The sequence below is a fragment of the Calypte anna genome, chromosome 19 (assembly GCF_003957555.1).
Source record: "Calypte anna isolate BGI_N300 chromosome 19, bCalAnn1_v1.p, whole genome shotgun sequence".
In the NCBI taxonomy this organism is placed as follows: domain Eukaryota; kingdom Metazoa; phylum Chordata; class Aves; order Apodiformes; family Trochilidae; genus Calypte; species Calypte anna.
This window is the reverse complement of record NC_044264.1, coordinates 10,081,875-10,106,329: the sequence shown is the minus strand read 5'-3', so window position 1 is coordinate 10,106,329 and position 24,455 is coordinate 10,081,875. Positions and strand designations below refer to the sequence as shown.

The window sequence follows — 24,455 nt, the reverse complement described above, 5'->3', positions numbered from 1 at the left end:
CACCATGCCTTTGCGTGGTCCCAGAAAGCAGCTGCAGAGGCAGAAAAGCACAAAGCATCCCCGTGTCTGAGGAGGCTCAGCAAGCATAGTGAAATTGTGGATGTGGTTATGAGCATGTCCAGAACCAAAGGGCTCTGGATTTTGTGCCTGTCTCAGAGTCTTGTTTTCCTTTTTCATTACCAGCAGATTTGTTTTATAGAGCTGTTTGGCTCTGTGTGGTCCCTATTAAAAGTTTTCTTCCCCAAGGTGCTGGTGTACCTCAGGAGGGCTTTTCCCCCAAACACCCGCTCTAGATAGACGTGTAAGGAAGTGATTATCTTCATTTAATTCACCATTTGCTTGAAGTGCATGCTAAACCTGTGTGCCCTGCTCAGCATTTACCTACAGGAGGAAATTACGTTCTCTCTCTTTGCCTGTGGTCTTGAACAAAAAAGCAGAGTTTGAGCTCAAGTGAAAAAAGAGCCATTTCCCCCCTCTTTTCCCTTCCCAGCAGAGCTTTTCTGGGAACAGCTCATCAGGGGTTTGATGTTCTTTCTTGGTTTTTAGCCCATACACAGAGGGGAGAAACTTGGGTATTGGAGCAGTTGTGGGGTGTTGGAGGTTGGATCCTGCACCCCCTTGGCCAGGCTGGGATGTGCTGCCCTCTCCTCAGTGCTGGGAGCTGGCTTCCAGGAACATCTCAGCAAATACTTCCCTCTTTGCATGTGTATCCAGAGGAACAAATGGTGCAGATACTCAAAGCCTCTGTCGTGGCCAGGCACTCTCTCACTGTACTGTATGGTGTTTGCTTAAGCAAATACTGATACGGTGCCTGAGCAGCAGGGATGGAGCCCTGGCCAAGGAGATGAATAATGTCCAGGAATGTTGTGTGCTGCCTGAAGCCAGAGCTGGAGGGGTCACACGGTGCAACTCAAAGGTATTGTTTTAACCTGAGGCTAAGCTGCTCATTTTTGCTGGTATTTCCCTTGACCTCAGTCAGTACTTATTTCAATTCCTTGAACAGTTGTTTTGTTGTTTTGGTGCCCAGTTCTTTATGCCTTCACATGATGATGCACAGAGCCTGCAGGGCTTGGGGACACAGCCCAGGGGGGTAAAACATGGTGCAGGGTGCAGAGCTGTGAGAGCACCCTGGGGTGTTTTATTTGCTTTTTGCAGGCAGCAATGTTTGGCCTGGAGGTGAGATGCAGGTAAAGCACAGTGTGCAGAATGGACTGGGTAGGATTGGGGATGTTTGGCAGAGAGGTGCATTCCCTGGAGACATTCCCTGGCCTGCCCATGCACCTGAACTCATGTTGGGTCCTGCAGGGCTTGGAGGGACACCAGGCTGTGGTGTGGGGCCATGCCAGGCTCTGCTGTCTTGGAGCAGGACCCACAGGGAGGGGGACATCTCCACTGGAGCACCGTGACAGCCACCAGCAGCATCACCACTTTGGGAGCACTCTTTGCCTTCCCACTTTCCTTGGCTGATGGCTGCGTGTTCATGAGAGGAAAGCAGGAAAGCTATCTCTGTGTTCACCCCAAGCCTCCTCCTTCCCCCCTCTGGTTTGAGGGGGGTTTGGTAGCTGGAAGCAGGGACCCCCGGGGTGGAGGTGATGGTGGTTTTGGGGGGATGCCTGCCAGCACAGTGGCTCTGTCCCCAGGCCCAGGCTGTCACAGCACTGCTGCAGTAACCAGGTAGCCAGGAGTCACCTTGAGCTCAGGCATTTGAAAAATCTCCCCCTGCCAAGCCAGAGCTGCAGACACATCACGGCTCTCGGGCTGCCTCTGGCAGCTGCTGTGCCCCTCACCTCTCTGGTGGTGGTAATGACATTTGGGATCAGGAACACGGAGACGTTCCTGGGTTTGGCTGGCACAGTGGAGGGAGCAGGAATGTCAGCAGTGGGGTTTGGCTTCATTCCCTGGAGCTGCCTCCCGTTTCTCCACTTGGGGGAATCAAAGAGAAGTCATCAGTCTGTGAGAATCCCTGGCTCTGTCTGGAGGGATTGGTTGGCTCTGAGGACACTGGAACCAACACAGTTCAACACCAGGTGCTGGTTACCAGGGCAGGGGGGCACCATGGCCCCATCACCAAACCTGGGGTGTATCCTGATGTCCCAGTGCCTTTTGGTGGCCCATTCTCTGATGAAAGGGTCTGAAATTGGACCACTGATGGGCTGTGGCACAAATGGGTCCTGGTGGGGCAAGCTGGGGCTGTGTCCCTCCCAACCTCCCCACGGGGCACCAACAAATGCCCCTCCTGTCCCCTCTGTGCCCAACTCCACTGCAGCTGGAGCAAGGACCAGCTTGGTGGGAAGGGTTCAGGGAGGGGATCTCCTTCCTCAGGGCCACCCCAGGTACCTGTCCATTCCTCCTGCTGTGCCAGGCTCTGCTCTCACTGGCTGCTGAGCCACTTCACAGTTTTATGCTCTACTTTTGTAAAGTCAGTAAGTGCTGCAACTTCTGCTCACTGGGTCAGTCACAGTGATTTTCTGGCTGGGGGTGAACTTTTCTGGGCTCTTTGTTGCAGAAGAAACAACTCTGGCAAAGTGAACTTCCATTTTTTTATTAATCTATTTCTATAATTGAAGAATTTTGGATTTCTTTTATAAGAGCAAGTGCCTGCTTAAACATGGAGACAAATACAACCAATAATATGTACTTGAAACTTAATGCAAGCTAATTCATTTTGGCATGGCCCCAGATATGCTGATTAAATGGCCTGTGAAGTGCTACAATATCTTGATAATGTACATTCTCCATTTGATTATATAATCAATTACAGCTCATGTAATAAAATTTAAAATTAGTGCAAAAGCTGCAAGCAGATTGGATCAGGTGCAGAGCAGGGCTTGGGTGGCCTTAAAGAAACTTCTGCAAGTGTGTGTGTCTGTCTTCAAAGTACCCATCCTTGAGAACTGGAGGCTCAGTAAAACCTTCCTGGTTTTTTTTTTTTAATTTAAATTACTGCCTTGGCTTTAAAAACCCTGAGGTGCCTGCAGCTCCTGCTGCCCTTGCTGGAGCTCAGGGATGTGTGGCTGTCCTGACAAGGTGACCCTGGAGTCCATGTACAGAACAGCTCAGGGACAAGTCCCTCCATCCCCAGCTCCCCCCCCACTCCTTTTGCAGGGTTCTCCTGGGCTCCTCCTGTGCCGGGTGCTTTTTGGGTGTTTGTGGGGCAGAGGGAGCAGGCTGCAGGAGCAATCCTCATACACAGCTTCCCCCAGCCCTCCCTCCCTTTCCTGCCAGCAAATTTACTAACAGTTTCTATCAAGAGATGACCTTGCACCACGTTTTTAAAACAGCTGAGTTATTGTTGGCAGTGATTCCGTGGTGGCTTTGGAAGGAAGGGACGTTCTCCCCTGTGGCCAGACCCAGAGTTCAGCTCGGGGGTGCTGGTGCACCCATGGCAGCAGAGCCAGACACCAGCCCTTCCCTGCCCAGGGTATCCCTGTGTCCCTTCCTGGGGAGGACATTGCATCCTGGCCAGCTCCTCCATCACCTCCAGCATCCTCACTTTTGCTTCTGATTCCATCCGAGCAGGACAAGCCCCAGGATGCTGGGGATGGCTGGGAATTCTGGGGATACTGGGAATGCTGTGGAACCCTGGCTTGTCCCTTGGCCAGGAACCAGGGAGCAGCCACCATTGTTTGGCAAACGTTCCTCATCCCTTTCTGGCCAAGTGAGCCATTTCTGGGTGACTGGCTCCAGCAGGTATGGGGAATTTGGCCTGGATTTTATGGCCCTCTGGTAAGAGGGGGTTGATGGGGAACAAATGTGTTATGGCCCCAGACAAGCTGCTGCTACATTTTTTGTTTCATTTTAAAGCAGCACTATCAACCAGTTGGAATATAGGCCTGGAGTATCGCGGGGAGTAATCTAATTAGTATGAAGTCAATTCACCAGTTCCTTTTGTATCTCGTGATTAAATAAGTGGGAAAATGGCTTGAAAATTAGGTGCTAGAACGACCCAATTACATTTCTGTAGCTTTTTGTATTCAATTTCATAAACAATTTTGCTCTTCGCTGGTTAATCAGTGAATGCCTTTTTCCAGTTTGAAAAGCACTTTTGAAATTATAATGCAATTAAATAGTGTGTGGATGTTCTGGCATAGCGAGTGTGAAAGCTGGGGGCCTGGCAGCCAGCCATGTTGTACCTTGACAGTAATGAGTTCCTGAGCTGGCAGCTTGCTGGTGTCATTCATAATATTGTCCACACTGGGTTACTGTAAACTGCAGCCACCCCAACCCCTTTCCAGCCAGGGTCTCCGGGATCCTCTGCAGAGTCCATGGGGATGGTTCCTGGATCCACCACCTCAGAGATCACCTCCAGGACCTCGTTTTGTGCTGGGCGAGCAGCCTGAGATGTCTGAGATGTTATTTGGGAGGTTGCAGAGCAGCTGTGTGCTTGTTTGGGGCTTTTTTCTGCTGTTCTTTATGTGAGTGTCTGTAGGACTGGAGATGGGGAAGGGGAATGGAGGGGACTGAGTGTTATTTTCCTGGGGCAAGTAGGAGAACATCTCCACTTCTTGTCCTCAAAGTTAGCAGATCTTTGCCCTTGGCCCTGCTGCCTTACAGCCCATGGGAGGCAGGTCCCAGTGGTGTCCCCAGCTGAGCTCACTCCAAGCTCTGAACCTGCTGTTCTTTCTCACCAGCCCCAACAACCTCAAGGGCTGAGGTGGTGTTTAAGCTCCTCTCTTCTCAGCCAAAATGCCAGTGGTCCATGCAGCATGTGAATCATCTGCAAGCACAAGGGGCATCTCACCAGCTGCAAAACACTTCATGAGCTGGTGGGGCTTTGGGAGACCACTGCCTGCTGTGTGTTCCTGCTGCACCATGGCCTGGCTCTGTGGGTCTCATAGGGCTGGAGTGTTTCAGTGTGTGCTCTTTATTGGGTATTTATCTTGCATTCAGCCTGCTCGTGGATAGCAGGAGCTAAATTCAGCCTCCTGGGGAAGGGTGACCACATCTGTGTGATTTCCACCTCCTGTGATTTACTGCTGAGCACCACAAGGGGAAAGGTAGAAAGCTGTGTGTTATGAGAAAAAGAAATAATGTTAGAAATAATGACTTGCTTGGCAGGTTTTAACAAGTTCAGTAATGGTATTAGGTGCCCTTGGCTCAAGATAGTAACCTCCTCTTAAATGATCATTACCTGGCTAATAAAGACCTCAGAGCAGGTCATTATAGCTTAATTTAGACATAGCATCCTGTTTGGTTTGCACAGCATTGCCATCTTTCAAGTTGCTGAATCTATTGCCTGCAGACTGGGGTTGGGGCTTGGCCTTTGCTTGGGTTTTTCCTCTCCCAGCAGCTTCCCGAGGAACTGAGCTTTTGCTCGGGGATGGTGGCCCTTCAGCTGCTGGTGGAGGTGGGGTGGGCAGGGGAGAGGACAACAGAGCTGCTCCAGCTCACTCAGGGGTCCACTTCAACCCAGGACCCTGCCCTGGCCCTGCTGCCCTGGCAGCTTGTGCAGAGGGAGCTTCCAGGGCACACCAGGCTTTTCCCTTCCCACCATTTCTTGGGAAGAGGAGTGACCACAGGCAGGTTGGGAGGTGTGGAGGAGCAGGAGTCCAGCCCCATGCCCACTGTGCCCCCTGCTCACTCGTGGAGGAGCTGTGATGCTTCCCTGACCCCATTAGAGGCAAGCTTCAGATGCAGATAATTATAATAACCAACCCCCAGCCAATATTAGTATTTTGAAGACATCTCCTTGATAAGCCCATCTTTTCAGGCAATTTCCTATTTCTACTGAAAGCAAAGCATCTTTGCTCTGAATATTGTCAACCTGTTGTTAAAACGAAGAAAAGGAGATGGAAAAAAGGATCCCCCCACCAACAAAATCCTAACACCGGGCTGGGTGCTGGGTCGCCTTTGTCAGCCCTGGATAGAATTATGCATCATGAATAAAAACTGCTGTCAGCAAGCATTGGGTTCAAAACATTAGAGCATATGGTATGTGATTATCTGTATTGTCAGATGCAATAAAGTGAATTTGGATATAATAGAAAATGTAATATTTTAGAAATTTGGTAATAAACTGTGGAAGAATTGACAGGCAGGGAGTGTTTGACGCCTGTAGGCAAACAGACAAAGCTGGCAGGACTTTGTGCTGGGGAGCATCGTGTCAGGAGCAGCTTTGGTGTCTGCTGGGAGAGCCTGACTGGCTCAGCCAGCACCCCAGAGCCATGGCCCTTGGCTGGCAGGGGACAGGGACGGGTCCCTCCCTGCCTGGTGGCACGGTGAGGGGCTGCAGGGAGCTCCTCTAGGGGCTGGAAATGGGCATTTGGATTTGTCACTGGCTCTGTGTGTTGCAGGTCTGGCTCACAGAGAACTTTGCTTGAAGGGTGATGTTCTGGTTGCAGACAGATAGTGGGATTTTACAGGCATTTGGAGCTTTCTTCTTTGGTAGCACAAAGAAATCTGTTAGTTGTCACCACGCTGCCCTCACCCAGCTGCACTCCCATGGGTTGGGTTCTGCTGGCTTGTGAGAGAGCTGGGAAATCCCTACCTGAGCTGGAGAGAGCCAGGGAAAGCTGAGGAGCAGAGGTGGGGTCTGCTGCCCACATTCCAGGTAGGTACTGCTGGCAAAGCAAACATGCATTAGTTCCCAGGAACACTCCTGGTGAGACACAGTGTCTGCAACAGGGAGAGGCTGAGTTGGGAGCAAGCTTGGAGCCTGCTGAGTAAAATCATCTGAAAATTCAGGTGCAAAAAGTGCAGACGTAAGAGTATCACACGTAGGTGCAGTTTCTCTTAGGTCACTGCTAGTGCCTCTAAATGATCTGTGAATGTATTAATGGTTTCTGTTAATTAACAATATGATAAAACTGGCATTTAGTAAGTTGCTGTGTAGTGTGCGTCTCAGTCATTATGTACTCAGAGCTTTGGTTTGATTTCAGAATGTTAATAGAATAAAATTTTAATGAAGATTTGTTGCTATGAAAAATTTATTACATAAAGTTCATGTACTGCTCGCACGGGTGCAGAGGGTTCCCTTCCCCAGTCACTTTCTCTGTGGGGTTTGTCCAGAACCAGCAGTCTGGCTCCAGGGCACAGGTGCCCTCCAGCCTGGAAATCTTTGGTTACAATGGGTCACTGGAGGAGAACCCTTCCCCAAGCCCAGTTTGGGTGGATTTCTGTCTGTTTGTATGCTGTGTGGTGCAGCATCTCCTCATCCCGATGTGCTGGGGTTTTTTCTGTTTGTTTTTTGAGTGATGCTCCCTTTGGAAATGCCAGGCAGGCATGGGAGGACAGACCAAGGAGCCTGAGCCTTGCAGCTTTCCAGAACAAAAAGGAATATCTTGCTGGTGCCCTTTATCCAGCTGTGCTGCTGACCCCAGCTCTTTGCTCTCCTGCCGTGCTGGTATTGAAACGCCGGCACCTGGTACAGAGGGTTGGATCCCAGGCAATTGGCTGCTGATTTAAGTTTTTAGAATTTACTCTCACGTTGTGGAATACATATTGACACTTCAGGCAGCAGCTATACCTGCCTGTGTCTGCCAAGAGAACTGGGATTTTGTCCATCCCCCATCCAAGGTGGATATAAACCCCAAGTGGATGTGCTGGGCATCTGGCCTGGTGAGTCCTTGGCAGGAGCATGGCCAGAGAGCACATTGCAGGTACATGAGGAGGATGTTCCTTAGGTGTTAACCTTCTCCTTCCCCTTCCATCTCCTGGTGCATCCCCCTGCCAGTCTGGTTATCACAAGGAGGGGATGAGCTCTTGTTCTCCATGAACAGGAGGTGCCCTTAGGGGGTATCTTCAACTGTGGCCATCGCTCTTGCCAGCAAACCCCTCTTAAAGGTAAAATCTGAGCACTGTGCATCCCAGGCTGTCTGCTGGGAATCTGGAGGGAGTTATTTCTTTGGAAACCAGAGCCTCTCCTCTGGTGTGTTTGCAGCAGAGGAAACTGGAATAACAGGAGATAACGAGGCAGAGCTGACAGCTTTCTCCCCAGACAATATTGAGCTTTAACGAGTTGCAGGATGTCAGATGAAAACTTTGGGGAAGGGACTAGAAAGTGGTGGGGGGAGAAACACAGGACCTGGATTAGAAGGAAGATGTAAACAACTTGTTCAAACACATGAAGTAAGGTGCCAGAGTTGGAGATGAGTTTTCAAGTCCTGGCTGCTGGGTTCTGGCACCATCAAACCAATGGCTTTCCCCAGAGGCAGGATTAAACCCTCAGGCCCCTGTTCTCAACCTCTCAGGGCAATGATTGATTTACCTCTGTAGACAGCAAGAAGTTACAGAGCACCCATGGCTGCTGTCTGAGCATTAAAATGTCCCAGCCCCTCCATTCAGGTCATTCTGTGTGGCTGTAAAGTCAGCATCCTCTGGCAGTGATTACAGGACTTGGTTTCAGGTCTGCCTCTCCACCTCTCTTCTGCAAGTTTGGAGCTTTTTTTTAATAATTAGTGTTATTAATTATTTATTCCTTATTTTTTACTATCACTTTTTTAAGGTGGGGTGGCAGCCTGGGCTGCACAGCCGCTTACTAAGTAACTTTTTCCCTGCTGATAACAAGGGATGTGTGAATAAAGCAGAGCAGTATTGATTCACACCAATCTATGCATCGACTGCGTGGGAGCCACTTGCAATTCCCAGCAGCACCCAAAAGCTTTGCAACAGGGAGAAATATGACCAGGCAAGTTGAGAAAATAAATTAAACTAGTGTCAACTTTTCCTGTTTCTTCCCTCATTATTAATGGATGGAACGGGGCTCGTTTATCAAGAAGAGGAAAAATTAATTGACAGGGCTTTAATGTTATTATGCCTGGCTTGTCTGGTCACATTTCTTAATTTTTATTTTTTTTTTTTACTTTTTGAAAGGCATTTTATTACAGCTTACAGCACCAGCTGCCAAAACTACTGCTGTAAACAAGAAAGCAGGTGCATAAATAATGCCACAGCAGGACTGGACCTTTCTCTGTTTCAAAGCTTAGGTAATTTCAGCCTGGGGAGAAGAGGCCAGGCCTGGAGCACACCCAGATGGGCAGCTCAGGTCACTGGGAGGGGAACACAGCCTGAACCAGCATCTCCTCCTGCTCCCACCCATCAGCACAGCCCCAGCACTGGTCATGGCTTAACCTCTCTGGTGCAGGATGGAGTGGGTTTGTATTCTTCATTTTTCTGCAGACACAAGCTTGAAAGGAAGAGGCCCTCACCCCATCAGCTGCCCCTGTTGGTTCTGCTGACGGGTGATGTCCTGGGAGGCTGCAGGGTGCCCAGGGGTGACCCAGCAAACCTGGGCTGCAGAAAGGGAGAGCAAGGGATGTGTGTCCCAGCCAGGCTGTTGTCATCCCAGCTGTATTTCCCTGAGCTTGGCATAAAACCTCTCAAGTGACAACAAAGGTGTGAAATGTAGTTTGGTTTGAGGGTGAAGCGGAACACGGGCCCGCTGAGGTTTGGTATCCTCAGTGCCTCTTCCTAAGTATTATTTGTGGCTTTGCACATTTTTTAAATACTTCTAAAATCTTTTTTAGAGCTTCAGTCACTTTCTCTGAATGGTGTTTCTCTTCTTTCTGGCACAGTGAGCTCTGCTTGGCTGCAGGGAGCTGCCAGCCCTGCCCACAGCAGAACATCTCCCACCCAACCTGGGACCTGGGGGATCCTTGTGCAGGGATGGCAGAGTCTCCATCCCTGCAGGGTTCAAAAAACTTGTGGACATAGCACTTGAGGACGTGGTTTAGTTGGGTGGTGGTGTTGGGTTGGTGGCTGGACTAGAGGAGCTGAGAGGTCCTTTCCAATTATAATGATCCTGTGATTCTGTGGTGGGTTTGGTGCCCGTTAACCAGCAGATGAACAGAGTGAAGTGATTCCCTTTTTCTGAGCAGGTGCTGAAGGAGGGTTTTAAGGTTTAACCTGAAGGCCATGAATTCATCTCGGCTTCCTTTAGTGATGGCACTTGGCTCAGAGCCTCTCATTCAGGGGCATCTGTTTGCCTCTTACTTTATTTTTGCCTCTTCTTTTCCTTTTCTTTTACAGAAAAGATTATCCAAATGAATATTCAGTTTTATTCATTTGAATAAAAAACTCAACCGTTTGACTCTGTTAAATGCTTATCTCTTAAATAGAGCTTGTTAGCTTCCAATAATAGCTTCATTCAGAAGGATGCAGTATAATTTCATTTTAAAATGTGTGCTCCTTGACAACCGGAATCCTATTTATGTCACCATTTTAAACAGCCTTCTTTGTTTTGTGTTAATCTTTTTTATACACTTCCCGAGAACCATTTTTTTGTTGACTCTTAGAACCTCTCAGAAGAAATAACTGTCTATTTAAGTCCAGGAAGGTTTCTAAGAGTTTTGGTAATTTAAAAATGAGCGTGTATTCATTATGCTAACTAATAATGCATGCATGGGGTAATATTTTTTTTGTACTTTCAATTATTAAAAGTTGAAATCTGATATTCAAAAAGTGAAACAAACAAACAAAAAAGGACCCATTTCCAGTCACTTTTATGAAGTTTTGAATTCAGGGGCATATGATCTTTTGGGGATTGTTCATTTAAGGAGCGACAGCATCTCCTGAACTGCATCCTCTGGATTTTAAGTGCCTGGATATGTGCAGATTCAAATTCCCTGGTTGGTTCCCAGGCAGTCAAAGAATCTTAAAGGTAAAATATTGTGAGCTTGCAGGCAGTTTCTTGATGGACCTGTGTTAGAGCCATATGGAGTGGGATGAGGATGGGAAACTTGTTTCCAAGCCCAGCCCTGTAATGACTGCAGCAGGCTTTCTCGCACTGATCTGCACATGCAGGCTGATTGCCTCCAAATCCCCTCTGTCCCCTCCATCCTGGCAGTGAGACCTGACGGAAGTTGAAAGAGAAATCCTCAACTGCAGGACTTGCTAATGAGTTGTAATGATGAAGATGTCACTGGTGCACAAACAATTAATGACTTGGAGACCCGGGCTGGGCAGCTCTGGTCCCCCCGCCTGCTGCTCCCACCTCCCGTAATTGCTGGGTGCTGCGGGATGCCTGGGATGCTGTGTTCAGCCACTTAACCATAAAAATTTCAGTTTTAACTACAGGTCTGTTTAACATAGACTTAAAGGAGTAATTTAGAAGGCAAATGAAAGACTTGAGTTAAGTAAAATCCTTCAAGCTGCTACACACTGTAAGTGCGAAGTAAAACAGTGTTCTGAGAGCTGGGCTGAAGGCTGCTGTGCTGTCAGGTGGTGTGCCAGGCCTTGGGGGAGATCTGGAAACCATTCCTGGTACTTTTTAATAAGAGGGTCCAGAGGGATTGGAGCATTCCCCATTGCTGCAGATACTGGGCATTCCCAAAGTGTCTGGGAGCTGCTTGGACCTCGCCTTGAAATGCATTTCACAGCTTCAGATATTGCAGCCTGCAAAGTGTGCCTTGTGCCTGTAGGTTGCCAAAACCCATACAGTATTTCTGGCTCCTTCAGTCAGCAGAGACAAAAGTGCTTTGCTGCCATGCGTGGATGAGCAGAGGGATGGTCACTGGGCAAAACTATTTGCAGAAAGTAACAGGGGGCAGGGATGGATTCTCCTCCTTCTCCTTCCCCTGCTGCCTCAGCCTGGGCAAAGCTGCTGCCTGGGATGCTCCAGCTCTGGTGCCTGCAGTCAGAGCCTGTTGTGATGGGAGGCATCATGGGTGGCTTCACCAGCATCCAGTCCAGCAGAGTTTTCAGTGCCAGTGGGGGGATGGAATCCATCCTGTTGTTAGGTTTTAAAGGTTTCATTAGCTCAGCCCACGTTGGGGTTGACTCATCAAACCTGAGCCAGCAGTGTAGCCCGTTGGGTTGGTTGGTGTTTGTTAGCTCCTGGTGAAAGGAAGGAGCAGGGAACAGGAGTGCCTGTAGCTGGGGGGATGCCAGAGCCACGTCCTGCAGCAGAGCCAGGAGCACACGTGGCTCTGGGTGGGCAGCAGGCATCAAACCCCCCTGCCCCAGGCCAAATCTGTGGCTCCTTTGAAGCAGCAGCAGAGAAGAGAAGAGTGATTAGATCAGAGGCTTTAAACATGCTGGTTTCTTGGAGGCCTCAGGATGTCCTGATGAGGTATTAGAGGAAGTAATTCAGGAAGAAAGGGACAAATAACCACCTCCGGAGCCCGGCTGCAGCAAGGGGGTGGCTGATGTGTGCTGACAGGCAATGGGAATACAAAGTGCTGCTCCATGTTTGGGGAAGCTTTGGCATTCTTTATCCCACCAGTAGTAAATGAGGAATCATCTTCTGTCTTCCTGGGTTTTTATTTTTCTTGGTCACGTAATGAGTCAGCCCTAATGGAGAAGTCCCGTGGAATTAAACGAGAGATAAAATCAATATGGTTCCATAGAAATATAATTGGGTTTTTTAGAGATTGCTCTTAAAAACCTATAAGGTGTAAAAGAAAATACAGCCTTATTGTAGCTTCTGAGCCATCGTGTAACTGGGGTGTAACTATCCATTAAATTCTGCATTATGGATCAAAAAATCCATAAGGAGGTTTTAATTCTCCATTAAATCCTATGGAAGAGCTGGAACAGAACCCTATTAATTTTCCCCAAGACAACACCTCTCCCCTCCATTACTCTGTAATAAGTTCAGCAACAGCTCCATAGGCAGCAGTGTATTTACACGTGCATATTTTTATGAAAGTTTTCCAAAGTCCAAGCAGCAAAGTAATGCTTTATTAAAATTAAATCAGTTCAACTTCATTAATATTTTCCTTCCTCCTTTTTTTTTTGTTTTGTTTCTTTATTAAACAGGATTTGGCTTTGTAACTTTTGAAAATGAAGACGTGGTGGAAAAAGTCTGTGAAATTCATTTCCACGAAATCAATAATAAAATGGTAAGTGGTTTTGTTGTGTGGTGTGAGCTCTGGCCCTTTGTCACAGACCTGTGCTGGACTGGGGAAGCTGTTACAGAGCCAGCTCCTGGTCCCTGTGATGTTGCTGCTGGGTGTTGTCCCTTGGGATGGCTCTGTGCCATCCAGCTGCACTCCCTTTCCACCCAGCCCCAACCCCGGAGCCCCAGACCTGGGTGAAATTCCTCCTGAATGACAGACAGGTCCCAGATTGCGGGTTGCCCTGTCAGTAAAGCCACTGAGCCAGATGAAAAAGGGGCATTTGTATTTCAATTGATGCAGTAACTTTGATTTTTTCAGCTAAAATATTCTTTTTCCCTTTGTCAAAACATCCCTTGCTTCTCAAATGTGTATTCAGATATGCATTGTATATTGGTCTGATATGTGTTCATAGACTTTAAATTCAATAATAGAGCTTTTAGTGTGGATAAGATCAAAGCAATCTCCTTGGCATATGCTGGAGGCCTGATTCAATATTTGACTTGCTAATTTTTCCCAGGGCACTGAAATAATATTCCTCATATTGTTCCTCACTGTAATATGCATTGGAAATAAAAGTAAGGGTCCCCTCGGGATGCTGGGGGGTGGGAGGGCAGGGCAGGGATGGGACAATGCCCCTTGGCTCCCCAGGAAACCTCTCCCTCCCTCCTGGGTGGGTGCCCTGGGCTTTGTCCCTGCCCTGCCCCAGCTGTGTCTGGGGTCTCCTGCCAGCCACACCTCACCCCAGATACGTGTGGCTTGGGGGAAAGGCTCTGTAGTTACTAAAAGCCACTTAATCTGCCTTAAAACAAACCCAGAAGAATGAGCCCCAGCCACCCCCACACCCCCCAGCATCCTGACACAGACCCAGCAGCAAATCAGAAACACCTGAAATGCAGATCTAGGTGAGCTCATCAGCTGCAGTGCCACACTCCAGGATTTTTGTCCCGAGTGGAGTGTGTGTCCTGTCATACTCCATGGGTTTAGTTATTCCACACAAGGGTTTTTCCTCTGGAGCAGGGCTCAGCCTTTGCTTGGTGCTGTATCCATGCTCTGGATGGCCGTGGGTGTGAGCTGGAAGGAGCAGGGTCCTGGTGTGGCCCAGCAAAGCAACCCCTAGGCAAGGCATTATTTGATGCTTCCCAGCAGGATCTGCACTCCTGTGCTGGAAAAATCTTCCCCAGGTGCTGGCAGCCCCTGCTCTGGGGAGGAGTGGTGGGAGGGTGCCTGGGAGGATTTCTTCCCAGATGAAAGGGAAGGAAACAGCAGCTCAGGCAGGCTGGAGGATGGGACAGGGCAGAAACACTCGAGAAGCATCAGGAAGAGCAAAAGTCACGGTGTAGGCTGTCTGTGTTTTGGTGTTGCAGGTAATTAAAATACACTCTGCCTGGCTCTCTGCTGCTTGGTGCACGACCCACATGCCACGAGGCTTTGAGCCTTCTCTTCTTGTCACTTCTACAGCAGGAATTTTAAAAGCTGCCCACGAGGGAGGAGATGAGACATGCTCCTGTCTTGGGAACTGACTCATCCTATTGCTGCTGTGGCTGCAGATTAATGACCAGCCCCATGCAGGGGTGTGTGCCAGGGAGCTGGGGCAGATGGCTGGAGGTGACACACAGCTGCCCGGGGGACAGGCTTGGGAGCAGACACTTTGCACAGCACCCTCAGAGACTGACTGCTCCTAATTCCTTTTTAACTTGTCCCCCTTTGGTGTTGAGCAGCAAAGGGGATGAGTTCTGGCAGCCTCAGCTCGGGGCAAGGGGGTTTGCAGCTGCTCAGTGAGCTGGGACACCCTGTCCCCATCCCTGTCCCCATCCCTGAGCTGCTCTGCTTGGCCATCCACAGCTCCACGGGCACCAGCTCACCCTTAGCTTGCTCTTCCTCATCCCATGAATGCTGTCATTTCCCAAATCATGGGGGTAAGCAAGGGGTAGCAGGGCTGCTGTTGTTCCCCAGCCTATTTCTAGCCTCCCATCTCCCTGACAGGTTATTTTTAGCCCACCCATTCTGCTTCTGTTGCCATCCATGAAGCTTAGAATGTCAAATGTAATATTAAACGAGCAGTGTGAAAGCAAAAAGAAAATGCCAGTGAGGTATTTAATAAATGAAACTTGGAATTTACGTGGGAGGCCAAAGATGCTCTCCAAACACTGGGGGGGCAACAACTAAACCCCAAACAAGCTCCTCCCAGAATGTTGTTCCTTGAACACAAGCAGGTTGCTTTGCAAAGAGAAACCCAAGGGGTTGCAAAATGAGCTGGAAAATTAATGTGATGGGGTAATTTCTTTCAATCCCACAGAGCTGTTCACACCACGGGTACAGTGGGACACAGCTGAGCCTGGCCTGGGTCTTTGCACTAAAGTCAGGATCTCAGGTCAGGCTCTGGAGCAGCTGACAGAAACATTTGACTGTTTTAAAATAGGCTCTGAGGCTGCACAGCACCTGTGGCTGCTGCTTTGCCTCCTCAGTGGGGTTTTGTGGGGTTTGTGGGGGCTTTCAGCGTATCACACACCACGTGCCTTTGGGTTTTCATCCAAATACTTGGTAGTTTAAGGCACCTCCACCCATGGAAAGACCAAACCCCACCATGTGCAAAAGGACAAATAAAGCCACCAGTGTCTGAAGTCCCTGCAGGAACCAGGAGTGGAGGAAACATGATGTGCATCCAGCAAAGCATCTCCAACCTTGTGCAAACTTCTTATGAAGTCACTGGGCCCTTTGCCAGCTGAATGCCACGGAAGGCAGAGCTCAGTCCCCCAGATGTTCCAGTATGAGGGACCCTACTGCACTCCCTGGAAAACTCTTCCAAGTTGGGATTGTCCCTCCAGTTGGCACATCTGTAGGACCTACCAGAAGGGAGCTGTGATTGTGAGTGGGGTATGTGGGCACCAAGGGCCCAGGTGTGGCTGTCTGGGGGTCTGGGTGGCAGCAGGTGACAGGGGAGTGCCAGAGCTGCTGCTGTAGGATTGTGACCAGCTTGTAGAGCTGGAGCCTGACCTGTGGTGGTGGTTGTTGGAGAGCATAGGTGGGCACTGGTGTGAACATGCCAAGAGGCTGGTGGTGGTGGTGACAGGTCCTCTGCAGAGGCCACAGAAGGTGCAGGAGCTCTGGAAACCCATCTGTCACCTGAAGGACACTGCAGAGAGCTGGCAGGGCGGGTGTGCTCCTGGAGCCTTGTCTCCAATGGGATGTAGGTGACAGAGCTCTTGCTACCTTGCCAGCTCCTCCATGGGTGGCTGGGCTCTCTCTCCAGCCTGCACAGGACAGCAAGAGCTGCCCAGAGCTGGGTGACATCAGGCGTTCTGGGGACAAACTGAATCGATAAATCACGAGAAGCTCTGGCAGGCTGCTCAGCTCTCCTCTGCCTGCTGACTTCTCCTACAGTCTGAGGACGTGACATCCCATTGTCCCACCCCATCTTTGTCAATGATCTAACGTTGGGGTTTTTTTAAATGTGCTCCTGACCTTCCCAGCAGGACTGGGCAAACACAGATCTCTGTTAGAGGAGCAGTAGTTATGACTGGCTGTGGCAGGAGCACTGCAGCCTCCCCCAGGTGATCACATCTCGACTAGCTGCAAATTGCATGGTGCTGGCAAGACAAAGTTTTCTTGTCTTTGGGTGGTAAAATGGGGTTTTGTGCATTATGCACGTTCTGCTTTCCTCGGAACAGCCCCTGTGTCTCTGGAGGCTGTTAGCTGGGGGTTCTGAGCCCCCCTGGGGCTGGGGCTGACAGCCCCTTTTGTTGTGCTGGGTATGAGAAGCTTTTCACTTCCCATCTCCACCCGTCTTCTGGTGGCTCTGAGTGCTCAGCTTGACCCAAGAGTACCCCAGTGTAAAGTTAATTCTCCAAACTAGACTAAACAAAAATAGTGAATTTTCCTTTCCTGATTTATTTTTTTTTAAGCCTTCGAGTTCAAACTGTCTTTGTTAGGTGGCTGAGAGAGGAGCACATCCCTCCTCCCAGGGAGGCAGAAAAAATCTGGAAATGATTAAGATGTACAGAAATGCTGAACTGAAAGCTTGTGCAGGATCTAGATCTATGTTCAAAGAACCTTCACTGAGCAGGCTCTGGGTGGTTGGGTTCAGAGCTGGGCACTGACTCCTACATCCAGGTCCATCCCCTCTTGGAGAAGCCCCATTCCACGTCCTGCTTTGCCAACACGTGTGACATTCCTGTACAACATCCCTGCTGCCTCCAGTGTGTTACCCTGCTGGTAGCCATGGCTGGGGGATGGTTATGGCCATCTCCATCCTTTTTTTTTAATGCTTTAGCAGCTTCTGTTGATGAAGTGGCCCCATCCAAGCCCACTGCCTGGCTGCTGACATGGTGTTTCACCTCCTTTGACTGCATTTTCCCCATTTGCTGATGGGATGGTGCCTGGGCAGCTTCTGCAGAGCACCTCAAGGCCTGGTGATGCTGACTTAGGAGGGTAAAAATCTCAGCAGGGTCAGGCAGCTCCTTGCTGAGTGGTGGTGGAGCAGGGCTGGGGCTTGCATGTCATCCCAGAGGGGAAAGCCTCTCTGCTGGGTAACAGCAGTTTTGCCCTCAACATGGGGTGTATTTATTTACAAAGGCTTAAGAATTATTTTTCTCTCCTACTGGTGACTTTTTCTTCCCCTTTAAATCCCAGTTAAAACTTCCTTGCCGCTCACTGCCGTTCCCTTTGTGTCCTCCTGTGCTGTGGCAGCCTCAGTGACACCAGCCTGTGAGAGCAGCAGCAGCCTGGTTTGTGGTTGCAGAAGCTAATTACTGGGTTATTGTTTCTCACGGTGCTAATTCAAACTTCATTTTCCTGTTAATTGTCCGTCGAGCCAGGCTGGGTTGTTTACATCATCCCGGCTGTTCATGGCACCGAGGTGTAACCAGTGCTGCCCTGGCACTTGGAACCCAAAAAATGCAGCTGTGAAATGAAGTGACAGCTCCTGGAGCTCACCCTGGAGAAGTGTTGTTGCAAAGGACCTGTTGAGGGGATGCTGCTGAGCTTCTGGGAGCTGGTAGTTGGCATTCCAAGCTCACCACATCCCTTGGGCACCTGGGGACAATTGACAGAACAGGTCACTGGCTTTGGGGGCACCAGGGTTTGGGGGGGGCACAGCCCAGTTAGGCTGGAGGACATGCAGGTCCTCACCTCCACTGCTGCTGGTATCAGAATGCAGTGGGGTGGAAGGGACCTGTAAAGCTCTCACCTATGGGTGACCATCTAAGGATGTTTCTCCCCTGAACAATTTGCTGCCCTGGTAGCACTGAAGAGGAGCTGGAGGGGATGGTGGTTGTGTTGTGGCTCTGCCTGAGTTTCAGGGTGTCTGTTAACAGTATTCCTGCTCCCCTGTTCTCCCTGTGTCCCTCTGGCAATGTGTTGGGGCTGTGCACACCCTCCCTCCCCAGCAGTCCCACTCCCTCTCTGCCCTTCTCCCACCTACCAGAGCTCAGAACGCTTCTTGGCAGAAACGCAGCCAAAGCTGAACTCCAGCATTTCACCTGGCACCCCCAGGCTGGGCAGGTTGTTTGCAGGAGAGGCTGTGTGTGTGTGTGTGTGTGTGTGTGTGTGTGTGTGTGTGTGTGACAGATTGGCAGTGTCTGAGCTCTGCAGTTTGGGGAAGTCTTGTGGGGAGCAGAGTCAGAACAATCTGGGGAGGTTTGCAGCAGGAAGGGGGAGAATTGGTGGTTTTGTTTAAAATACTCCTATTACAGCCAGTTAACCTTTATGTTACCTAAATGAAAATTATATAAACCTGAGTTTTTTGCTGATGGGGTTGCCTAGGAACGGGCAGTTGGTCTTCATCAGACAATGAATAGAGTCACTGGTGGGGCTGTTAGGCACCCAGGGGTTGAGCCCCCTGCCTGGGGCCAGCACCCACCTTCCCTCCCCTGCTTGTGCCAGGGGACACAGCCTGCAGCTCTCCTGCTTCCACACTGGTCTGGCCAGGGCTGGGGGAGCATAAATGTGCAAAGAGGAGGAGGAATCAGTTGAAGAACAAAGTGAGAGGCACAAAGCTCAGAGATCTGCTCTTGGGTCAGGGAATCTCCCGTGCTGGTGAGGCAGAGGGTGGCACAGCTCAGGGCTTCCCCGGGCACTGCGTTTCTGCAGTTTCCTTGGGCTCAAAGCATGGACCGAGGTGTAGAGCCCCAGAAATGGGTTGGGGATGGCTCTGACTGGCTCCAGAGCTGCTCACGGCTGGGGCAACACCAGAGCAGAACTGGGAAAAGTGCCTTATTTCTGACTTTTGCCATCCAAAAAGGTGGGAGCCAGGGGAGTCCTGGGTGTCCTGCTGCCCGTCCTGGGCTGGGTCTCCATGTGGTTCAAGTGGCATTAAGCAACTTGAAGAGGCAGCAGGAGTAACTGGAAGTGAAAGAATGCAGATCGTTTATTAGTGGGGTTTACAGAATTTTTTTCTGCCAGGTAGAAATATCGATTCTTTATTCCTATTTTAAAAGGAGCTTTTTGTAATGATCGCCGAGAGTCATTTTCTGTTATCGATTGCACTGGAGCTGTGCTGGAGACCTCCTTCCCTCCCTCCCTCCTTCCCTCCTTCCCTCTTTTATTCCCTCCCTCCCTCCTTCCCTCCCTCCCTCCTTCCCTCCTTCCCTTCCTCCCTCCTTCCCACTCCCCTCCTTCCCTCTCCCCTCCTTCCCTCTTGCAGTCCCGGGCAGGGGAAAGCAGCCCCATTTCCCTCTCAGGAACTCGGCAACTTCTGAAATCAGCATTTCTCCATCTTTCCAGTGGGGGGTTGCTCTGTGTGTTTAAAGAGACACACGTTTGCTCTTTTAAATCCCTTTACACTCTTCTTAAAGTTCACCTTTGAGGGGGAGACAGTGCGGGGAGGCAAATGCTAAAAATAAACCACACACACACACACACACCCTTCAGCAGATCAGTTCTGTGTTTGACATTTACATGGAATTCATTTGCATCTCATTTGTACATGTTTCTGCTCAATAGGTAGAATGTAAGAAAGCACAACCTAAAGAAGTGATGTTTCCACCAGGGACGAGAGGCAGGGCCCGTGGGCTGCCGTACACCATGGACGCTTTCATGCTGGGGATGGGAATGTTGGGTAAGTGCCGGGGCCTCCCGGATTCCTGCACACAGATCCCTGCTCCTGGCTGGGGGAGAGCCCAAAACTTCAGCAGGAGTGGAGGGGGAAGATCATCCTGTCTGTAGTAAATTATGAACTTTCTCCCCCCCCCCTGCCTCCTGGAATATAAAAATTTGCATTTAAATGGATGTCTTAAATAGCCTGTTTTACTCGCCAAAATAGAATGATGAAAGATGGAGTGTGTTCATTCTGACTAAAAATGATCTCTCCCCTTTTTAAGAGGAATTGAGTCACACATTATTCCCCTTCTTTTAAAGGTATCTTTGACAGTTCAGCATAGATAATTGAAAATCTTGCTGGTCCTTAAATGGCATGTGAGATGGGGAAAGCAGGGGAACACTTAATAGTCCAGGTCACAACAATAATTACAAGTTTCAAGGAGATGGAATGTTATTTTAGTCCAGAGTATTGTGTCCAGAAAATACTAATTAAATGGGATAAATTATATTTAATGGTAAAATTCTATTTGTGCATGAGGTCTTTTTAGTAGTAATTGATTCTCATTTGTTTCTGCCTAGATAGTTCTTTCTATAGAACGTGACAACCTCTTGATATTCTGTGCTCACATTTACTGTGCCAAAGTGTTGCTAATCCATTGCCAATGTATTTTTGTAAAACCCCTGTATTTTCAACTTTTTGCATCACTGGACTTCCCCTCTGTTGTCACCTGCTGTGTCCCTCAAGCATGCCTGAACAACAAGTGTTCCCAGCAGAAATGAGCCTTTCCCTGGGCTGCCATCCCTGGTGTTCTGGGATACTTTGAATTATCTGTCCTGGGCTGAGATGATCCCACAAGCTGGGCACAAAAGCAGCCTTGAAGGCTGGTGCTCAGTTGTCCTGAGCTGGGCTGAGCAGGGCCAGGGGCTGTCTGGGATGCTGGAGGGAGGACCCCAGGGCTTCTGGAGCAGGCATCAGCTCTGAGAACTCAGTTCCTGCAAGTGCCACGCTGTTGCAGTGAGATGTCTGACTTCAGGCACCACTTGGTTTGATAGGGAAAACTTTCCTGCCATGTTTGCTTTATCTTGGAATTAATAGTACTTCTGTTCGTGTGGCTGGAGTGATCCATTTCTGGGATGTGTAATTCAGTTATTTCAGCTGATCATCTATTTTTCTGTCCCCACACAGCACCACCACCCTGCCCTATAGTGTTTGGAAATCACATTTCATGGTTAAAATATTTATCTTCTTCTAGTCAGTCTGTGATTTCATTACCTGTATGTACCCAGTGTGCTTGAGCATCTGTACTTTATTTCTGTGGCTTCTCTCCTTTTTTTCCACTCGCAGTGCTGGTGGTTTGAGGGGTTCCAGCTGGTCCTGCACAGCTGCTGGGAGATGGCCCAGGTCACCCAGGCTGGGCAGAAAGCCCTGGGGCAGCATCCCTGGGCAGATTCACCTCAACACTTCTCCTAGCAGCCAGGCAAGGGTTAGGGAAGCCCACCCTGTGACCTGAAAGGAAAATTCAGCCTTTTGGTGCAGCCTGAGTCATTTCCACTGGAGCTGCCTCCGGAAAAAGGTTGTTTCAAGCCATAAGAAGTAAGGGAGGAAGCCCTTGGGGAGTGGATCTGCATCTGCACAGAGGCAGCAGTGTGGGTGCCTGCTGGCAAATCCTCATCCTGCTGTGGTGGGATGGGTCAGGTCACCTGGACTGGCTCTGCTCCAGCCCCCCTCATAATGTGCTCTTATTATATTTGAAATCAGGGTGACTTGTCTAGATTTAATGATTGATTCATGCTGAAGACCAGATGCTTCATTATCTGCCCTAGCTGGGTTTTTTTTCATCTTCCAAGTTCCTCCTCGCTACAGTGGCACCGTGTTAAATAATTAAGCACTAAACAAGGAAATTGCAGCAGAGGGGAGCGAGGAGGCTCTCTGGGTGGCCAGTGCAAATCCCTCTTTTCAAAGGCTGAGGGTAAGAGTTGGCTTCCAGGGGGTCTGTGGGCAGCAGCTCAGTGGGAGACCCAGTCTCTCCTTCCCAAGCCTGGAGGTGGGGTGGCCCCATCCCCGTGGGATGAGGGGTGTAATTAACCCATCAAATAAGAGGCACACACGGCACCATCCCACCCCAGACCCTTTGGCAGGAGCTCCCAGGTCAGTGCCCTGCCCCACTCGTTCCTCCCTGCCCACACGGGCTGGGCACAAGCAGAGCCACTGGTGGTGCTGGGGAAGGAGCTGTGCACCTGGATCCAGAAGCCCTTGTTCAAGGTCACCTTCTCCAGCTGCTGATGGCGGGCAGAGGAGGGAATCAGAGGAACAAGTGCATGAGACAACCCAGAGGAAAGAGCGGGGAGCAGCTCCCTCCAAAGCTATTAAGGAAGTTGGTCTTTTTCATTAATCACAGCCTCCCCGAGGAGCCTGCGGCAGTCGGGGTCTAAAGGTGCGTAGGCAGCCGCTGCTGTGATGATTTGGTTGATTGGAACAAAATTAAAGTGCTCTTCTGAAAGGAATTTTTGACTCGGAGAGCGTGGGCAGGCTGAGATTTTTGCCCAGACTGCTTCTGGGCTGTCTGGGGCTTGTTCTCCTTGTGGGCTATGAGCCTTCTTGGGGGAGATCAGGAGCTTTAATTAGCCCCTCGGCGTAACGAGCGGGCTGGAGTGGTGTCACTGTCCCTCATCTCTCGTCCTGGCAGCTCACCTGGCAGCAAACGTTTGCTCCCCAGCCCTGTGGGTGCCCATGAACAGGCTCTGTGTCCCCCGTGGCAGGAACACACACATCTGCAGCAGAGTAGGACTGGTTTGGTGGCTGAGAAGCCTTCCAGGTGCTCAGAAGCCTCTCCTGGTCCTGCCATGCACACCAGGAGCCCCGGTGGCACCTGAGTGTCACCTCCATCCGGGTCTGTACCTGAACACTGGTCTGAGTTCTGCTGCCATGAACAGGAGAGTCTCACTTCAGAGGAGGCAACCCAGGCACAACTTGGATTTCTCGTTTAGCAACAGAGGATAATTGGAGAGATTGATCACTCCCCAGGATTTCTGAAGCAAACAAACTGTTGGGTGCCCAGTGCAGGAGGAGAACAGCACCTAATGGAAACGGTGGGTAGGTCAGCATGGCCATAATTTGGCTTGATGAAGCATCCACATGGGCATGGTGTTAATGTGCTATTGATATTCAGCCCAACAATTTCCCTGCACGGATCAGGCTTGGACTCGTTAGAGCAGAGCTGGGCACTGCAGCAGCAAATGAAGAGGAAAATTGAAGCAATGTTGTATTATAAATTTATGATTTCATCTGCCTGACCTAGAGAGCGTTGAGCACTGGTGATGCAAGCAAGAGCCCCCGGACGCTCCACTGGTTCCCAGGCTGCCAGGCACAGCTGGGTTTGGCTGGGGAGAGGCAAATCCACCTGACAGGAGCATCCCCAGCCCTGCAGAGCATCCTGGAGCAGGACAGTGGGATGGATGGGATCCTGCACTGAGCTGCCAGCTCCAAAACCACCACGGGCAGATGCCATCCACTGCTCTGCCCATCCGGACAGGGACTGCTCCCTGGGGCAGAGCTCAGGCACTGCCTGCACATTGGTCCCCTGCAGCCCCAACAATCATGAGCTGACTGATCTGCTTTGGAGTCATTTGGAATCAGAATAAAACTTCATTTTTGCACTTGGTGAGGAAGAGGGGCTGTGGTCAAATGCTGCAGAGCGATTTTTCATGGTGGTGTTAACAGCACTACTTACTTAGCAAACAATCCATTTATCAATAGTGGGGTTTTTTTAAAAAAAAAAAAAAAGGAAAAAAGGTTTGTAACGCTTAACTCTGGAAGATCTGATTTAATGACAGAGGTGATTAATTTCTAAGGCAATCCAGCTGTTGAGCTGTGAAATAAACAGGCACGGGCTGAGCACTGTGTAGATACCGCTGGGAGCCGCCGCGCACCGCCTGGGGATCATAGGCTGCTTAATCCCAGGATCAAAATTCATCCAAACACTTTTATCTTCCACTTTTAGATTATGATTAGTAGTATGTTATAGGTATATATAAATCTAATCAGAAATGGAGAGACTTGCTGCTGCAGAAAAATAGCTCTGTGTGTTCAGAATAAATCAGAGCAGAGGTAGGAGCTCCCCAGGAGCTCCCGGATAAACCCCGATGGGGTCCAGCCCAGCTGCTGAGATCTCCATTGACTTCAGACAGAGCTGGAGCAAACTTCCCATGCTGGTTCCCTGGCCTGGAGAGGCCTTTCCTGGAGTCTGGAGGAGTCTGGGCTGACGGTGCCAGTCAGCAGGAACCTACTGCAGGGTTTATTGCACTGGAGCTGCCTCTTTGTTAAGAAACCCATGCAAGGCCATGCTGAGGGTCAGAAGTGAAGTGCCTCTGTCCATCCCCCCCCATGGGTGTCCCTCCTGCACCCACCCTGCCCTCACTGCCTTCGACTCCTTTCCATCACCTCCGAGCAGGCAGAGCTCCCACTTGATGCATTGGCTGGGGCATCTTTATTAACAGAAGGGATCTCAAGTGGTGTTTCTCTCACAGCAGAATATCAAAAGCTGCCCGAGGTCGGATGCACTCAGAAATTGTCTCAGAAATTGCTTTAGGAAGAGGTTCTCATACCTGGCTTTTACTTTCCTGAAAAATTAAAAGCTCTTTGAC

At 49.8% G+C, this 24,455-nt stretch overlaps 1 protein-coding gene across 19 annotated transcripts in view; it reads left to right on the top strand.

Moving 5' to 3' along the window:
• Positions 1-24,455, top strand: part of MSI2 (musashi RNA binding protein 2) — a 195,560-nt gene that overhangs the window by 137,955 nt on the left and 33,150 nt on the right. For all 19 annotated transcript variants that reach the window (XM_030462366.1, XM_030462365.1, XM_030462362.1 and 16 more), the window contains exons 8-9: positions 12,697-12,779; positions 19,716-19,830. In XM_030462366.1, the coding sequence (XP_030318226.1) occupies positions 12,697-12,779; positions 19,716-19,830 (198 nt within the window). The remainder of the gene's footprint in view (positions 1-12,696; positions 12,780-19,715; positions 19,831-24,455) is intronic.